The sequence below is a fragment of the Thunnus thynnus genome, chromosome 6, assembly GCF_963924715.1.
Source record: "Thunnus thynnus chromosome 6, fThuThy2.1, whole genome shotgun sequence".
NCBI lineage: Eukaryota > Metazoa > Chordata > Actinopteri > Scombriformes > Scombridae > Thunnus > Thunnus thynnus.
Genome location: NC_089522.1, coordinates 32310578 through 32326834, shown reverse-complemented (window position 1 = coordinate 32326834; position 16257 = coordinate 32310578). Strand labels below are relative to the sequence as shown.

Sequence of the window (16257 nt, the reverse complement as noted above, 5' to 3'; positions counted from 1 at the left end):
TGATGACATGTTTCTTCATCACCATGAACACACGCTGTAGTTTCATTTGACTCAATCCAACACACACACTGTCCTGCAGCCAGAAATACTCACTAGAGCATCAAATGTGGATTCATCCGCCACTGAAAATAGTCCTGAACAAATGCAATATTTCCTCCAGTTTTTCTGAGACTTTTTAAAACATGAAACTATATTTATGAGGAGTTTTTTTATGATCTTCAGTAGGAACCAATGAGCTTGGAGCTTAATTATATAAAATGAAGTCCCAAAATGACAAATACTTCCAGCATTTGGTTCTGAGTTGTTTAAATAGTTTAAATATGAAACTACACTGTATATTTGTGAGTTATATTTAAAGATCTTTAGAAGGAATCAATGGGCTTGTAGCTCAGAGCCACAGATAGAGTTGGGAAGGAGGAAAGAATTTTTAAAATCATCTCCCAACTAAACTTTATATGCAGTAATTATTTAAAGCAGCAGGAATGGAGCTAATTTATAGAAAAATGTCCCAAAGCAACAAACCCTCCCAGCATCACATTGGACCCAGTCGGGGAGCCTTTGGTTCTGAGTTGTGTATATCTGCTTGCAGGTCTAGTTTAAAAGTATTTTTAAAGATCTTCAGTAGGAACCAATGAGTTTGGAGCTGAGAGACATAGATAGAGTAGGGAAGAAGGAAAGTACTGAGAGACTAGAGGACTAACACATTGTTGGTTTGAGTCTGTACATTTTGGGGCTATAAATATCTCAGATGTGCCGATCACAGATATAAATCTGTAGTTCCAAAAATATAGAACAAGATGATTCCAGACAGAATAACAAAAGAAATGACAAAATCCATTAATATGATCTTTGTTTTGATGTTACTGAGGCTCAGAATATCTTATCAACATGTTTTTTTTTTTATATTTTAGAGCACTGACATTCTCTTCTGTCTGTTCATATACTGATATTTGACCTGTGAGGAAACCCAGTGGACAGTCTGAATGAGTGTTTAACACCTTTCTGTCTCGTTTTTTTTTTCCAGCATTATTTCATAGACGCCTGGAACTCGTTCGATGCTCTGATCGTGGTCGGCAGCGTGGTCGACATCGTGGTCACTGAGTTCAGTGTGAGTAAAAACACTATAAATACTGTTCATGTTGTCTTCTTTAGTATCTTTATGTTTTATTCAGCCGCTGGTCTTTTATAACGATACGACTGCACCTTATATACTGGATTATTATTTCTATTATTAGTATTATTATCAGTAGTAGATGTATCATATTTCAAAATGTTATACTGCAGTGTATTATATTATATACTGTATATTATTATCAATTGATTTCAGTGTTTTTAGATTAATATAATATAATTTTGATCAGAAATATCCTGTCTTAATTTAACTTTTCATGTTTTTGCACAATTTTTAAAATATTTTTTTATCTGCTGCACCCACAAAATTCTTTGTAATTTTCATTTTCTACATTTTTCTTCATTAATTAAATTCTAATATTTGTATTTGTGAGCGCTGCTGCTGACGTCACTGTAAATGTTTGTCTCAGAGCGGAGAGGACAGCTCTCGAGTGTCCATCACCTTCTTCCGTCTGTTTCGAGTGATGCGATTGGTCAAGCTGCTGAGCAAAGGGGAGGGGATTCGTACGCTGCTGTGGACGTTCATCAAATCGCTGCAGGTCAGAGGGGCGGGGCTAACCAGGCGGCTGCTGCATTGCTTCGGAGCACAGCGGCAGAGTCTAACCTCCTTCTCCTCCTCTCTCTCTCTCTCTCTCTGTCTCTCCTGCAGGCTCTGCCTTACGTCGCTCTGCTCATCGCCATGATCTTCTTCATCTACGCCGTCATCGGCATGCAGGTGAGTTTGAACAGGTGATCCTGCAGGAAGGTAACAATCTGTTTGTTCTGATAGCTGCTCTCTTTGTGTTGATGTTGCTGTAAATCTGCTCTGAGGTGCTGATTTTTTTTGGTTACTTCAGCACAGTGCAGCCAACTCACAGAAAGATGTTTTTTAGAGAAAGATGCATCAGTCTGTCGTGTTATTTCAATAACAGGAAGGAGATTCAGGTGTTTCCCTTCGGTCTATGACGAGGCCCGGGGTTTGTTTGACCTTCTGCTCACTCATACAGAACAATTACAACCAGCAAATCAATTAGAGTCATCAAATTAATGAAACCTTTACTACGGCTTAAAATGTGCCATCAACATGGTTTTTATATCCCTGAAACCCAGACAATCTCCTCTAATCTCCCAAACATGGTGATTTGTGCTGTATTGAAAACTTCTGCACATAAAGACAAAAAAAATTACAAGATTTAAATTGTTTTTTTTGTTTTAAGTTTCCTACAGTGTATATAGTACCTCTCACATACTAAATGATTGTATTTCTGAATAGCCTAACTTGTCCTGAAGAAAACAATATACAGCAGTCTGGGTGACATACAGTGACTCTATCGTAAGACTATAAATTAAATTAAAAACAAGCAAAAAAAACCCCATAAAGAGTCAAAGAAATAAAACTAAAGAAATGTTTTATCTGCCGAAGACTTTAGAAATACAGACAGATACAAAAAAACTGTGGAAATACATTTTAAAGATGTGATTAAAAACACAGGTTGTACTTCCACTCTCTCTTTCTTTCTGTTTTTCTCTCTGTCAGACGTTCGGGAAGGTAGCGATGCAGTCTCACACTCAGATCAACAGGAACAACAACTTCCAGACTTTTCCTCAAGCCGTTCTCCTCCTCTTCAGGTCAGATCTTCTTCCTGTTGCGCCTCCTCTTCCTCCCTCCGTGCACTAACATCACTTTATCACTCCTTTATCACACTTTGGTTGTGTTCTGTTTTTTGTTTTTTTTTAACTGTGCTCTTTGTGTGTGTGTGTGTGTGTGTGTGTGTGTGTGTGTGTGTGTGTGTGTGTGTGTGTGTGTGTGCGTGTGTGTCGCTGCAGGTGTGCTACAGGTGAGGCGTGGCAGGAGATCATGTTGGCCAGTCTGCCGGGGAAACGCTGTGATCCTGAGTCAGACTACGAACCAGGAGAAGAGTTCACCTGCGGCAGCAACTTCGCCATCGTTTATTTCATCAGCTTCTTCATGCTGTGTGCTTTCCTGGTCTGAACAAACACACACACACACACATATGAATATATATACTGTATATATATATACACACATTTCATGCTCGAGGTAGTATACAAATAATACATCAATACAGAAATAAAAAACAAAAGCAACAATGAATGAATTAAAAATAAATGATCATATTCATCAAATTAGGCTCTAGTTTTCATAATATACTGAATTTTACTAATAAAGACACATTTTCTTGACAGACATTTAATCAGCAGAAATACCAAATAAAATAAATTCAGTTTTAAATTTGAGTTTAGTATTTGATTGATTTTTTTGTTTAAAAAGTGATTAAAATGAGACCAAAAGACTTTGAGTAAAGGTTCAGTCTTAAAAACGATGAGTTACAGTTTCATCTGTGAATTAGGGTCAACACTTAACTTTTATTTTACAATAACTTTACAATAACAAGATTTTTTCATGAGAAGTTTTCTCGGGTGGTGACGGTAGACGGTGTCAGGAAGTTGCAGTTGTCTCAGTTTTGTCAGAGTACAAATGTACAAATTATTTCTCTGGATTTCGTTCTTCATATGTTTATTGTTAGCTTTTGTGCTCAAAACAGCATCTTAATTCCTTGTTTTTACAATTCTGGTGAAGTTTGATAAATAAAATCTCTGGTTGCAGAAGTTTAATACCTGACTGAATCTCCCACTTAACTGTCAGAGCTCCAGTTGCATTGTGGGTAATGTAGGCGCAGGTTTTGACAAGGAAGAAGAACGTGTGGAATAAAAAAAGACAAGGGAAGATATTTCTAGTTCTGCTGCATCGATTTTCATCCTTTTAAAAACATGAATTATTTTTGTTATGTGTTACAGGAGTGAATTAAAAGATCTGAGCAGGACTCCTTTAAAACAAAACTACGTATCTTTGACTAAATGTCCTCACTTTTTTTTGGACTTTTTGTCTCCTTCAGATCATCAACTTGTTCGTCGCCGTCATCATGGACAACTTTGACTATCTGACACGTGATTGGTCGATTCTTGGGCCGCATCACCTGGACGAGTTCAAGAGGATCTGGTCTGAATACGATCCAGAAGCCAAGTATGACACACACACACAAATACACACACACACAAATATATACACACACACACACACACACACACACACACACACACAAATACACACACACACACACACACACACAGACACAATTATTAACACTTTTTAACACAAAAACTGAAATCAGGAGCAGCTGTTTACTGGCTGGAGTGAGTTCATTATTTTCTGACGTAACATTGTCATAAATGTTTTTATGTAAATTAACTCTGACAGTATGAAGGTCGATGGTTTCATCTCTTCCTGCTGGACGGAGGACAGACGTGACATTTATTCCAGAGTTGGCAACCATTTCTACTCGTAATTTCAGTTGTCTCTCCAGTTCAGATAAAATCCAGATATTTAAAACTCTTTCATTTACAGATCATAAATCTGATCACAATCTGTCTCGGTTTTCTCGGCCAACAGCCTCCAGTCCTTTTCTAATATTTGATAGCGATCTGTTCTGCTTAAGATGCATGAACGAGTGAATAAAAGATGGTGACAAGACAGTTTACATCTCAAGAACCCACTGACTCGGCTCCAGGACGCTGCCAAGCAGCAGGATTATACGGATGTATGATGAATAATTGTTTCAGAAAAAGATTTCTGACATTTTGTTCTCATCCAACATGAGGCCAAAACGTAACCATCACTTAGAATCAGATTCTGGATCAGATTTATTCGCCATGTAGCAAGTACAAGGAATTCAATTCGGTCCAGATGTCAACAGAAAAAGCAATAAATATGAACATGAAACAATAAACATAAACACAAACAGTACAGTAATTTAATTATTTTAGAGATTGTGTGTAGTGTGGGTGAACTATGTGCTTCCATATTGACATTGATAAAAACTGTGTGTGCAAAAAAAGCAGAATATAAATAGAAGTAATTCTAACAAAGCATCTGTTTAGTTTATTTTTAATTTTTTTATTTTTCACAAATAAGACACAAAAATAAACCCAGAATGCATTAAAGAAGTAAAAAGTGATCGTGCTGGTGAGATAAAAACAAAAAAAACAGTAACATTTAAAACTGACGTATATCAGCGAAGAAAAAACATGAATATACATCATCAAAGACTTACAGAAGATAGTAGAGTATCTGTATTGTGTCGTATTTTATCGTATTGTGTTCTCTTCTCTCTCAGGGGTCGTATTAAACACCTGGACGTTGTCGCTCTGCTCAGGAGGATTCAGCCTCCTCTGGGTTTTGGGAAGCTCTGTCCTCACAGAGTGGCCTGTAAGGTAAAGAAAATATCATATCTCAGTAATAAAAAGTTCAGTATACTGGGGGTTTTGTTGCTACAGTCTTACAGTCTCTTCCTCCTCCTCCTCCTCCTCCTCCTCAGCGTCTGGTAGCGATGAACATGCCTCTGAACGCTGATGGGATGGTGACCTATAACGCGACGCTCTTTGCTCTGGTTCGCACGGCGCTGAAGATCAAGACTGAAGGTATCTGACTACATTTGTTTCCATCTACATTTTTACTTGGATTTTCAATTTGTGTTTTTAAAAAACACCTGAGTGGAAATTTAATTAAAAAAAAAAAAAGGTTAAAATATGTTAAAAAGTGTTTGTTCTTATCTGAGGTGTAAAAGTTGGTGTGTGGATAAAAAGCAAATGTAAATGGACTTAGTGAATAGATGATGATGTGAATGAAGCATGTGACTGTCACTGAATAGACAAAAACATCAGATCGGCCATATGTCTGTTTCCGCTCAGCTGCTCCCAGTACAACCCCCCCAGTAAGGGTCAGCTCAGTGAATTTTACTGGACATTAAGTATGCTGATATAGTACGACTGCTCAATAGGCATGGTTACGTAATTAGTGAAAGTGATGAATTCTCAAGAGGTCTCTCCAGGAGAAAGCAGTACGGTGATCTGCAGGATGCTGTCGGTTTAATTCGTGACCGGTTACTGTACTCAGGAAAACTGCAAGGAAACAGATGGATGTATTCTAACTGTAGAGAGTACAGCCTACGAGTAAGAAAAGGGAATGTCCGCTTGATTATGAAAGAGCTGGATCCCAGAGGGGTTACACTGAGGAAACATGGGAATGCAAAATTATTGCAAGGGAACACATAAGAAAAAAATTCTTGTCATAACCCTTTGGCGGCTCTGTAAGGAGACTGTAATGTTCATCATATTAAAGGACCAGTCTGTAGGATTTAGTGGCATCTAGTGGTGAGGTTGCAGATTGCAACAAGCTAAATACCCGTCACCCTCCCCGTCCAAGCGTGTAGAAGAACCTACAGTGGCTACGAAACTCGCGAAAAATGTGAAAGGTCCTCTCTAGAGCCAGAGTTTTGTTCGTCCGTCCTGGGCTTCTGTTAGAAACATGGCAGTGCAACAAGAGCTGGATAGGGCACCGCCGCTCAGCCATAAAGCATTTTCCCCATAGACCACCATTGTAAAAGAGATATCTGTAAAACTGTTGAAAAGACACCTCGAACTGCAAACAACGTCAATTATGACTCTTTTTATTATGAACTTATTATCCATTTGGAGGTTTTATATTGGTAAAACTTTCATCGAGCCGAGAAAAGCGATTGAAAGGTCCGTGATGTCACCACATGTAAAGTCTATGGGCCGAGCAGGAACTCGCGGGCAGGGCCAGCGGGAGAAACACACCAGCGCATATTCTTTTTTTATTTTTTATTTGTTTATTTGCACAGTAAAAGCAAAACAGCATAAAACAACACAACAAAAGAGAAGAAACAAATTGTGCAGGTGAGATTTAGAAAACCCCTAGAGCCTAATGGGAGTAATCTCATCTCATTACACATTATAAACAGATACAAAAGTCATGTGATCTACAAAAATAAACAAACAAGCAACCACACAAAATCAAAAGCAAACATAAAGTAGGCAGCACAAACCAAGCATTCAGTGGGCCACACAACGCGGAAGCAAACCGGGAAGCTAGAAACTTTTTTGGCGAACGCACCAGCCGAGCAGTTCCTATAGGACTGAATGGGCGCCATTTTTAGTCCAGAATATTATATTCCATTTCTGCCAAGTCCGTTTTGCTAGATGCCACTAAATTCTACACACTGCACCTTTAAAACATGAAAACAAACAGAAATGTCATATCTCCATCACGTTTTCCACCTGGTTTTCCATCATTTTAGCTGGAAATTCAGTTAAAATTTGAGCTACACTCACTATGTGCTGTTGCTAGGTAACCCGGATCAGGAGAACGAGGAGCTGAGGGGGATCATCAAGAAGATCTGGAAGAGAATGAAACCAAAACTGCTTGATGAGGTCATACCACCACATGAAGGTACAAGTACTACAAATACTACTGATACCAATAATACTACTGGAGTGATGCTAAATAGCTTAACATGTTAGCTTAACAAGATGTTAGCTGTTAGCTGGCATGTTGTTGGTTAATGGTAGTGCATGTTTTATTGCTTGCTAAGGTGAGACAGCTGAAGTTGACTTTCTGGCTATTTGGTAGCTCAGGTGGCACGCTAGTTAGCATAGCATGTTGTTAGCATGCAGGTTAGCTTAACATGCTAGTTGGCTTAACATGCTGTGTGTTGTTTTGGCGGCTCAGGTGTTGAAAAAATGTCGATCACTGTTTCCAAAAGACGAAGGTGACGTCCACTAATGTCTTGTATTGTCCACAACTCAAAGATATTCAGTTTACTGTCATAGACGACTAAAGAAACCAGAAAATATTCACATTTAAGAAGCTAGAATCAGAGAATTTGGACATTTTGTTCTTAAAAAATGACTCAAAACGATTAGAAGAGCAGCAAATCCTTTCATTTGAGAAGTTGAAACCAGAGAATATTTGGCAAAACAATTAATAGATTATCAAAAGACTTGGCAAGTTTTCTGCAATTGACTAATCAACTAATCTAATTAGTGGCTACAGTCAGATGAAGCTGCCTATCAAGCCAGTGTAGGTCAGCCTGAGCAGATACAGTGTACATATAAGGCCGGGTCATCTTTTAACATGAATACTGGGCTTCCAGAGGAATGGTCACTACTACACTTTTGGCACATTTTACTGTGTATTGATAACTGCTACCACAAGTAGGCTACTGCTGACTGACCTCTCTCTCCTGTTTCCTCCTGCAGAGGAAGAAGTGACAGTTGGGAAGTTTTACGCCACCTTCCTGATCCAGGATTACTTCAGGAAGTTCAGAAAGAGGAAGGAGAAGGGAGATCTAGAGGGAGAAGCCGACACCACCAACCCGTCTGCCATACAGGTCTGTCTGTCCGTGTGTACTGTATATTAAACAGTGTGTAGTTCATAATGTGTGTATTACATGTATGTTTGTGTGTGTGTAGCTGTGTAAAGCCGGTCTGAAGACTCTGCAGGATCTGGGTCCAGAGATGCGTCTGGCTCTGAATGAGGACCTGGAGGAGGAAGAGGAGGAGGAGGTGATGATGGAGGATGAAGAGCTGGAGGAGAACGGTGGATATAAGGTCATTATTTTATCTTACACACACACACAGGTCACACACAGGTTAAAACTAGGTCACCTATGTAGTATTTTTTAAATTGGTGCCCTATGATTAGAGAATACTGAGACAAAGGCTGTAGATTCCCCGTATCGCTCTTAAGGGGGAATCCTAAAACAACCAGAATGCATTGCAAACTGTCCCGTACAGTCCGCTACTGATGGTGTGTTTACAGAAAGCAGGTGGGTTCCCAACATTTTTCCTCATTGAGTCTGGATATATCGTACTGGAGTGCATTAAACAAACAGCGTGATGGAGTTAGTCATGTGTATCATTGCAAACTTACTGAGAGCTGTACACAAGCCAGAATGCTGCCAGTGGACAGCCAAAAAAACCCCTCTTCATTTCAGCTTGGTTTGGGAAATAATCCTGGTCAAAGTTGTGAAAAACTGCAACCAAACGCTGTTTTGTTTATCATTATGGACGACAAGAAACTGGGAACTAAATGCTCAAGCTGAATGCAGCCGCAAAAGTTACAGGTAACACACAGTCGCTGTTGTGCTGTTCTATAATATAATATTCTGCGAGGAAACAAAGTCAGGTTTACCAAAGCACCACAGAACTTTCAGTTCTGTCTCCATTCTGTCTGCCGATCCTCACCAGGCAGGCTGTAGCTCCGGTGGTCGCTCTCTCCTCCACATTCAGTTGTGTTTGATTCCACATCACGATACTCAGCCTTATAAGTTGTAACCCAGATAGCAAAATTAATGTGGCCCAGATCCACAGACCCACACTCGACACTTTCAGCACTTTTCATCCGCCCCACATACTGATCTGTTTCCCAGATCTGGGCCACAAGCGAGCTGTATGTCAACCAAGAACAAACCAGATAAACCAGAACTGGCCCACATCCAGAATACACATACCTGAGAGCACCACATCTTTACCAAAAAAGGCCCAGATTTCATTTGGGATATTTGGGTCATATTTTCTATTTTAAATTGGGGCCATTTCAGGCTCACATCCATTTTGTGAAGGCCAGAAGAAGACCAGCAGTCATTGCCTGAAGTGGCCCACCTCCGTATGCTATCTGGAAATAGTAGCAACACACCTCTGCTCTGACGTTATATTATAAAGCTAGTTGGGGTTTTTTTTGTTTCATTCAGTTTTTCTGTCCACTTGAGGATCAAAATTCTCTGATTTGTCATCAGTGGAATCACAGACAAACTCAGCAGCTGAAGTTTGTGTGTCAGCTGCGACTGTAGTGTAGCTCCGGTGGTTCTTTCTCCTCCATATTCTGTTGTGTCTGATTTCACAACATGATATTCGGCCTGTGTTTAGTAGTATGATATTTTGGTGTCTGCTTTTCCCCATCAGTGAGTAGTAGGAACATGTAGACATTGGTGAAGTCGTCCTTTAAGGTTTTTTCGTCTCTCTGATTAAACTTCCGTTGATGCTCTCTGTGTGTCTGCAGGGTGAAAATGGTTTTGGACCAGAAAAAGATCGACGAGGCTCCACACTGACCTCTCCCACAGGTAAATATCAATATTTTTAAATGTGACCTTTATTTAAATGAAAACTGGAAATCTCTTTTGCATCAGTGCATAGTGTGTAACTTGACATCCCTCCTCTGTCTGCAGGGCCTGGTGGCGTTGTAGGTGATGGCGGTGTGTCTAACGGCGGTCTGATCCACCGGGTTGGTTCGCTCACCAAGATGCCAAACGGCAGCGAGCACGACGAACACATCCGCCGTGGAGAAAACATGAGGTCATCTGTCAATCATCATCATCACCGACGGGCCTCAGTGAAGAACAGTGTGCTGGACCATGTCCACAAGAGGCCGTCCTACTACAAACATGGAAGGTAGGTCATCTTACCACTAATATGGAAGGTAGACCATCATACTACTAATATGGAAGGTAGACGGCCATACAAAAAATATGTAAGGTAAGCTGTTGTACTAGAAATACTGAAGGTAGGTCATCCTATTACAAACACTGAAGGTAGGCTGTTGTACTACAAATATGGAAAATAGGCCTCCAACTACAAACAAAGAAGGTTGGCCACCATTCTAGAAACACGGAATTTAGGCTGTGATACTACAAACAATGAAAGGTAGGCTGTAGTACTACAAACACTGAAGGTAGGGCTTTCAAATTTGCGGGTCACATAAAGTCAATTAAGAAGATATTCAGGTTGAAACGTGTTTTTGGGGAGCCGTGTGCTTTGACTGACGTGTCTCAGCCCATCACGCTGTCTTCTTCTTCTGCAGGAGAGACTCGAGGGAAAGATACTGGAGGAACGAAGACATGGAGGCGTACGGAGAGCAGGGTTACTACAGCAGAGAAGAAGACAACGACAGCATCACCTCCAGAGACAGGTACACACACACAGACAGGTACACACACACAGACAGGTACGCACACACAGACGGGTACACATACACACACACACAGACAGACAGGTAAATGTGTGTCTTATTCTGTGTGTTAAAACGTGTGTGTGTGTGTGTGTTTCCAGGCATTATCCTGACGAGCTTCCTCTGTACAGAGACCACTACAATGGCCACGCCTCCTACACCAACAGTAACTATGGTAACGGATACAACGAGGGCAGAAGGACGACCCGGAGACGCCTGCTTCCTGCCACGCCCACAGGTGAGATGACTTCAGACAGATCATGATTATATTAATAACATAGACAATTAAATAGATTTATTCATTAAATAATTGACAATAAAATGAATAAGTAAGTGATGAAATATATTTTAAAAAGTGTAAAAAAAAAAATAATAATAATAAATGATGAAAATATACTTCTCTAAATTAATTTAAAAAGTGGGCAAATAAATATCCAAATAAATTATATATTTTTTAAAAGTGCTATATAAATAAAGATTGCTATTATCATTATCAGTGTGACATCATCACTGTCAGTGTGACATCATCAGTGACAGCTGAGCGTTTGTTTCGTTGTCGTGTGTCAGGTCGGAAGCCTTCATTTAACATCCAGTGTCTGAGACGTCAGGGCAGCAGCGACGACCTGCCGATCCCCGGAACGTACCACCCCACCTCCCCTCCACGCCGCACACGCACACAGGTACACACACACACACACACACACACACACACACACACACACACACACACAGACACATAGACATTAACACACACTCATCTTCTCTCTGCAGCAGCAGACGTACGGCAGTTATGAGTCTCGTCTCTCATCCGGTCGCTCATCTGCGGCCTCCTCGGCGTCCTGGGCGAATCCTTGTCCTCGCCGCGGTCGCCTACTTTATGCTCCTCTCATCCTGGTGGAGGAGGAAGGCAGCCCATCATGGGGAAGAGGGGGAGGAGGAGGAGGAGGAGGAGGTGGAGTAGGAGGAGGAGCAGGAGGAGAGGGCAAGAAGGGAGTAGCAGGACGAGGTGAGGACTGTTAGCATTCGTACATTATTACCTTCACCGCTAATCTTAGTCACAAAAATGTATTTAAGCGTCCAAATGAGTCAAATCAAGTAGATATCTTTCAACGTTACAGTCTTTTTAGTACCAAAGTCCCTCTTTTTGTTACTATACTTCCACCTGCAGCTCAACAGGGAAACACTGTCCGAGGAAACACAAAGAGGGAATTTGATGCTAAAAAGACTGTAAATGTGTCAGATATCCACTTGATATGACTAACTCAGACTGCTGAAGCTGAATAGAAGCTTCACAGAGACTTTTAAATGACTGTGTGGACACACTGTGGATTTTATCCTCCATCACTAACATTGAAAACACATTTGAAGGATCTTTTAATATCCAGTATGAACAGGAGGAATGATTACAGCGAGGAAAACCTCTTTCACTGTTCATATGGACACCTGACTGTTGTTGTAAGATACACTTGAAAAACTGTGAACGTGTCCTTTAACTACAAACTCAGTAATAAACATATAGTTGACTGAATGTCTCTCTGACAGTTAATAACATTATAAAACTGCGTTAAGGTAGAAAATATAAATATATAAAACCAGTTCTGTTGTATTGGATCATATCTGATTAAACTGGTGGCCTCTGAGTGAAAACATGTTGCTGTATTTTGTCCATCAGGTGTCAGTGTGACCGGTGCAGCGCCCAGACCGGCCTGGTACGGTGGCCCTGCAGGGACATCAGGTAGGAAGAATGAACAACACAAAGGTTAAACTGTATATTTTATTACCGACATCCTCTTGTGATTTTAATCCTGTCTGATCGAGGGTCTTATGAGCACAGATTATAAATATGAATGTTTTTAAAATTTCCTTTCATATTCATCCTGCATGTGACATGAACGTGACTACAGCTGCAACTAATCATCATCATGTCAATGTCAGAAAATAGTGACAAATGCTTGTTTCTGCAAATACCTCTGTCTACATTAAAATGCCAAATGCTCCTCCTACTGGGCATGTGCAGAGGGCAGACAAGCAAGTTAGCCACAGAAAACCAGCGAAGAAGAACCAGGATGCTGTTTCCGTTTCTGCAGGGGTTTTCTGACATTTGCAGCAGATTCCAACAGTTTGAGCAGAGAAAGGCGGTAGATAACTACGATTAACTCTGAACAAGCTGTCAAGGTAGAAAATAGAACAACACCCGCATGAAGCCGTCCGCCATTGTTGTGTTTCTTCTTCCTCTGCCAATGAAGCGCCGCGCTACTGCCACCATCTGTTCTGTCACTGATATGACAGCGTGTCTACAAAGCTCCGTTCTCCCCCGTACAAACAACAACACCAAGCCGGCGTTTCACATTTACACACTCTGGAGGACGTTTTGGAAAAGCTTCGTTTTCAGGGGAGAAAAACGCCGTTTTAGTCTGTTTCTGCAGTAAAAGCGTCGTTTTCACCCGTCATGAATTTATTTCCTTCGCAGTGGAAAAACACGTCACAAGAACCTTCAGAAACTCCTGCAGCTCAAACTGAGCTAACAAACACTTTTACTGCTGACTGATAAACAAACTGGGAGAAACTCGCTAGCCTAGCAACATTAATGCTACAAACAACCCATAATGCAACACTCCCTGTAGTCATTTTACACCAGAACACTCAAAAATAATATCTGATGTCGTGAACATGTGACTACACACTCTTTCAAACGTAATTTCCAAAATTAAATATGGTCTTATATTCAGGCCAATACGGTAGCTGCCAATTAATTTTCTTTCAATTCACTAATTGATTACTAATTGATTGATGGTTGCAGCTGTGTTCCTGTTTGAAGCGGTCATGTGACTGTGTTTTGTTTTCTTGTAGCTCCTCCTCCGTACAGAGCATACACCACCCTCAGAGTTCCCTCTCAGCTCGGCGCTCAGTTCACAGAGAAACGTGGATCAGCTGACAGTCTGGTGGAGGCGGTGAGCATTGATATTGATCGATCAGATATTGATCAGTAGGTGTGTTAAACTGAAGCCGCTGACTGTTGGTTCTTCTCTCTGCAGGTTCTGATCTCTGAGGGTCTCGGCCTTTACGCTCGGGATCCGAAGTTTGTGGCGTTTGCGAAGCGGGAGATCGCCGACGCGTGTCACATGACAGTGGATGAGATGGAGTCGGCCGCCAACGACCTGCTCGGCTCCGGGAGCCACACTTTCCTCGGCAACGCCGGCGCCGACCCCGCTGCGCTCTACAGCGACGAGGAGCCGATCAGGACGGGCCGCGACGAGGACGAGCTGGCCGACGAGATGACCTGCGTGACATCATTCTGACGGGCTGACGCTCTGGACCAATCAATGATAAGAGAGAGAGAGAGAGAGAGAGAGAGAGAGAGAGAGGACCTGAGAGAGGCGGGGCATCAGTGATTGACAGGACATTTGACCAATCAGCTGACAAGACAGAGAGGCGTCGGGGTTACTCAAAGTTTAAGATTTTTGACCAATAGGAGGAAACAGAGAGAGTAAAGGTTAAAGGTCACTGTTGATGTAAATGTTGTCATTTTATGGACAGAATTTAAATGAGAGAGGAGGAGTTTAAGAGGGAAGAAGAAGAAACAATAATAAGGAAAGAACAGAGAAAGAAACGATAAAAAGGAAAGAAGAAGAAGACAAAAAGAGGGAAGAAGAGAGAAAGGATAAACATTTAAGGAAAGAGGTTAGGAAGAAGGAAATGAAAGGAAGAGTAAAGGGAAGAAGAGCAGGATGGTGGTTGAAATGGGATAAAGAGGAAAAAAATGGAGGAAGAAAGGAAGGAGACGAAGAGGAAAGGAAGGGAAGAGGGCTGAGAGACAACGGATACAAATTTAAGGAAGAAGGTGAAGAAGAGGGAAGGAAAGAGACAAAGAAGAAAGACAAAAGGAAGGAAGGATAGAAGAAGATTTAAGTATTAAATAAAAGAACGAGGTATTAGCTAATAGAATCATGCATTACTGTCTTTCTGATATTAAAATAATAAGATGAAAGTCAGCAGTGAACGTTCTTCAGAAATACAGGAAGTTGAGCTCCTGTCTTTGGATTTAATGTGTTTTTAAAGGTCAAAGGTCACGACTGAGAGTTTGAGTTTTATATATCAGGATGTTTTTTTTTGACGCTGTGTTGAACTTCCTGCTCTGCAGCTTTCTGGAGCCGTTTGGAAGATTTTATTAACGTGTATTTTTATTATTCTGTGTTGGCTGAGATCCAATCAGACGATGAACTGAAAAGACTTTTTTTTGTTTTGTTTTTTATTTGAAAGGAGAAACTGTTTGTTCGTTCACTGTGTTCAGCTCTTCTGTTTTGTTTTGTTTTTTTTTAAATGTTTGATATTTTTTATTCATTCTAAAAAAAGAGAGAAACGGGAGAAAAAAGTTTGTTTGTTTGTTTGATTCTCGACCGCCGACAGTCCGGTGTGTTTATGTCTCGTCTGAATTTTTTTGTGTTTCCGTCATCTTTTTTTTTTGTTTTTTTTCTTTCCAACTGTTCGGACAGTTTCCCAGCAGTTAAGGGCTTTTTAATTCCCCACCTGGATTCCCTCAAAATCCTCCTCAGACGTTCAGAAGTGAGAAACAGCTCTGTCTGAACCCTCATTTACCTCAAATAAAGACTGAAAACAAGCTGCTGTTTTGCCTCGATGTTATTTCACATCTCGGTTCTGTTTTCTTTGCCTCCTCACAAGTATAAGCTTCAGTTTTAAAAAAAAAAACTGGACACTAACGCCTCACGTTGCCTTTTTTATATCCACAGGAAACGTTTCAGACACGTTTCTAATATAGTTTAAGTTGTTTTGCTGATATTCTTCATGTCTCACAAACATAAACATGTCTGCAGCTTATTTAGATGTTGTAATAATTACTTATTTAATTACTGTACAATCCCACAATGTCTTTATCTGAATGTCCTGAATAGTGTTTAAGTAGCAACATTATGGAGTTTCTGACCTCTAGCAGCACTGTGAAGTAGTTTTGTTTTGTTTTATTTGTATGTATGAACTGTACATAGATATGTATGTGTGTAAATAGGTATGTAGACAGTATGTAAAGAGTGGCCAAAATACATCAAGGCCACATTTTACTACATCGAACTACAATTCATCCCCACGCTTTGGTTGATTTGTGCACATGAGATAAGTGTATTTACACAGGAGTCGACTCAGCTGCTGAGTTATCAGTAATGATGTTTAACGAGCTCCACAGGACAAACATTAATCCTTCAACAGTCGGATGTTTTAAATATATCGTCATCCTGCTGAATCTAAAC

At 40.5% G+C, this 16257-nt stretch overlaps 1 protein-coding gene across 2 annotated transcripts in view; it reads left to right on the top strand.

Annotated features, from left to right (window-relative positions):
• cacna1fb (calcium channel, voltage-dependent, L type, alpha 1F subunit) overlaps positions 1 to 15614 on the top strand; it is a 63778-nt gene extending 48164 nt beyond the window's left edge. The window contains exons 32-51 of one of the 2 annotated variants that reach the window (XM_067593439.1): positions 1025 to 1108; positions 1542 to 1670; positions 1781 to 1846; positions 2648 to 2739; positions 2938 to 3097; positions 4029 to 4156; positions 5307 to 5403; positions 5508 to 5610; positions 7340 to 7441; positions 8251 to 8381; positions 8464 to 8601; positions 10052 to 10112; positions 10218 to 10440; positions 10850 to 10957; positions 11128 to 11234; positions 11564 to 11676; positions 11768 to 12002; positions 12669 to 12731; positions 13847 to 13947; positions 14032 to 15614. In XM_067593439.1, coding sequence (XP_067449540.1) covers positions 1025 to 1108; positions 1542 to 1670; positions 1781 to 1846; positions 2648 to 2739; positions 2938 to 3097; positions 4029 to 4156; positions 5307 to 5403; positions 5508 to 5610; positions 7340 to 7441; positions 8251 to 8381; positions 8464 to 8601; positions 10052 to 10112; positions 10218 to 10440; positions 10850 to 10957; positions 11128 to 11234; positions 11564 to 11676; positions 11768 to 12002; positions 12669 to 12731; positions 13847 to 13947; positions 14032 to 14295 — 2505 coding nt within the window. In that variant the 3' untranslated portion in view covers positions 14296 to 15614. Of the gene's footprint in view, positions 1 to 1024; positions 1109 to 1541; positions 1671 to 1780; positions 1847 to 2647; positions 2740 to 2937; positions 3098 to 4028; positions 4157 to 5306; positions 5404 to 5507; positions 5611 to 7339; positions 7442 to 8250; positions 8382 to 8463; positions 8602 to 10051; positions 10113 to 10217; positions 10441 to 10849; positions 10958 to 11097; positions 11235 to 11563; positions 11677 to 11767; positions 12003 to 12668; positions 12732 to 13846; positions 13948 to 14031 lie in introns of both variants that reach the window. The other variant, XM_067593438.1, reaches the window with a different exon arrangement.
• The last annotated feature ends 643 nt before the right edge of the window (positions 15615 to 16257 follow it).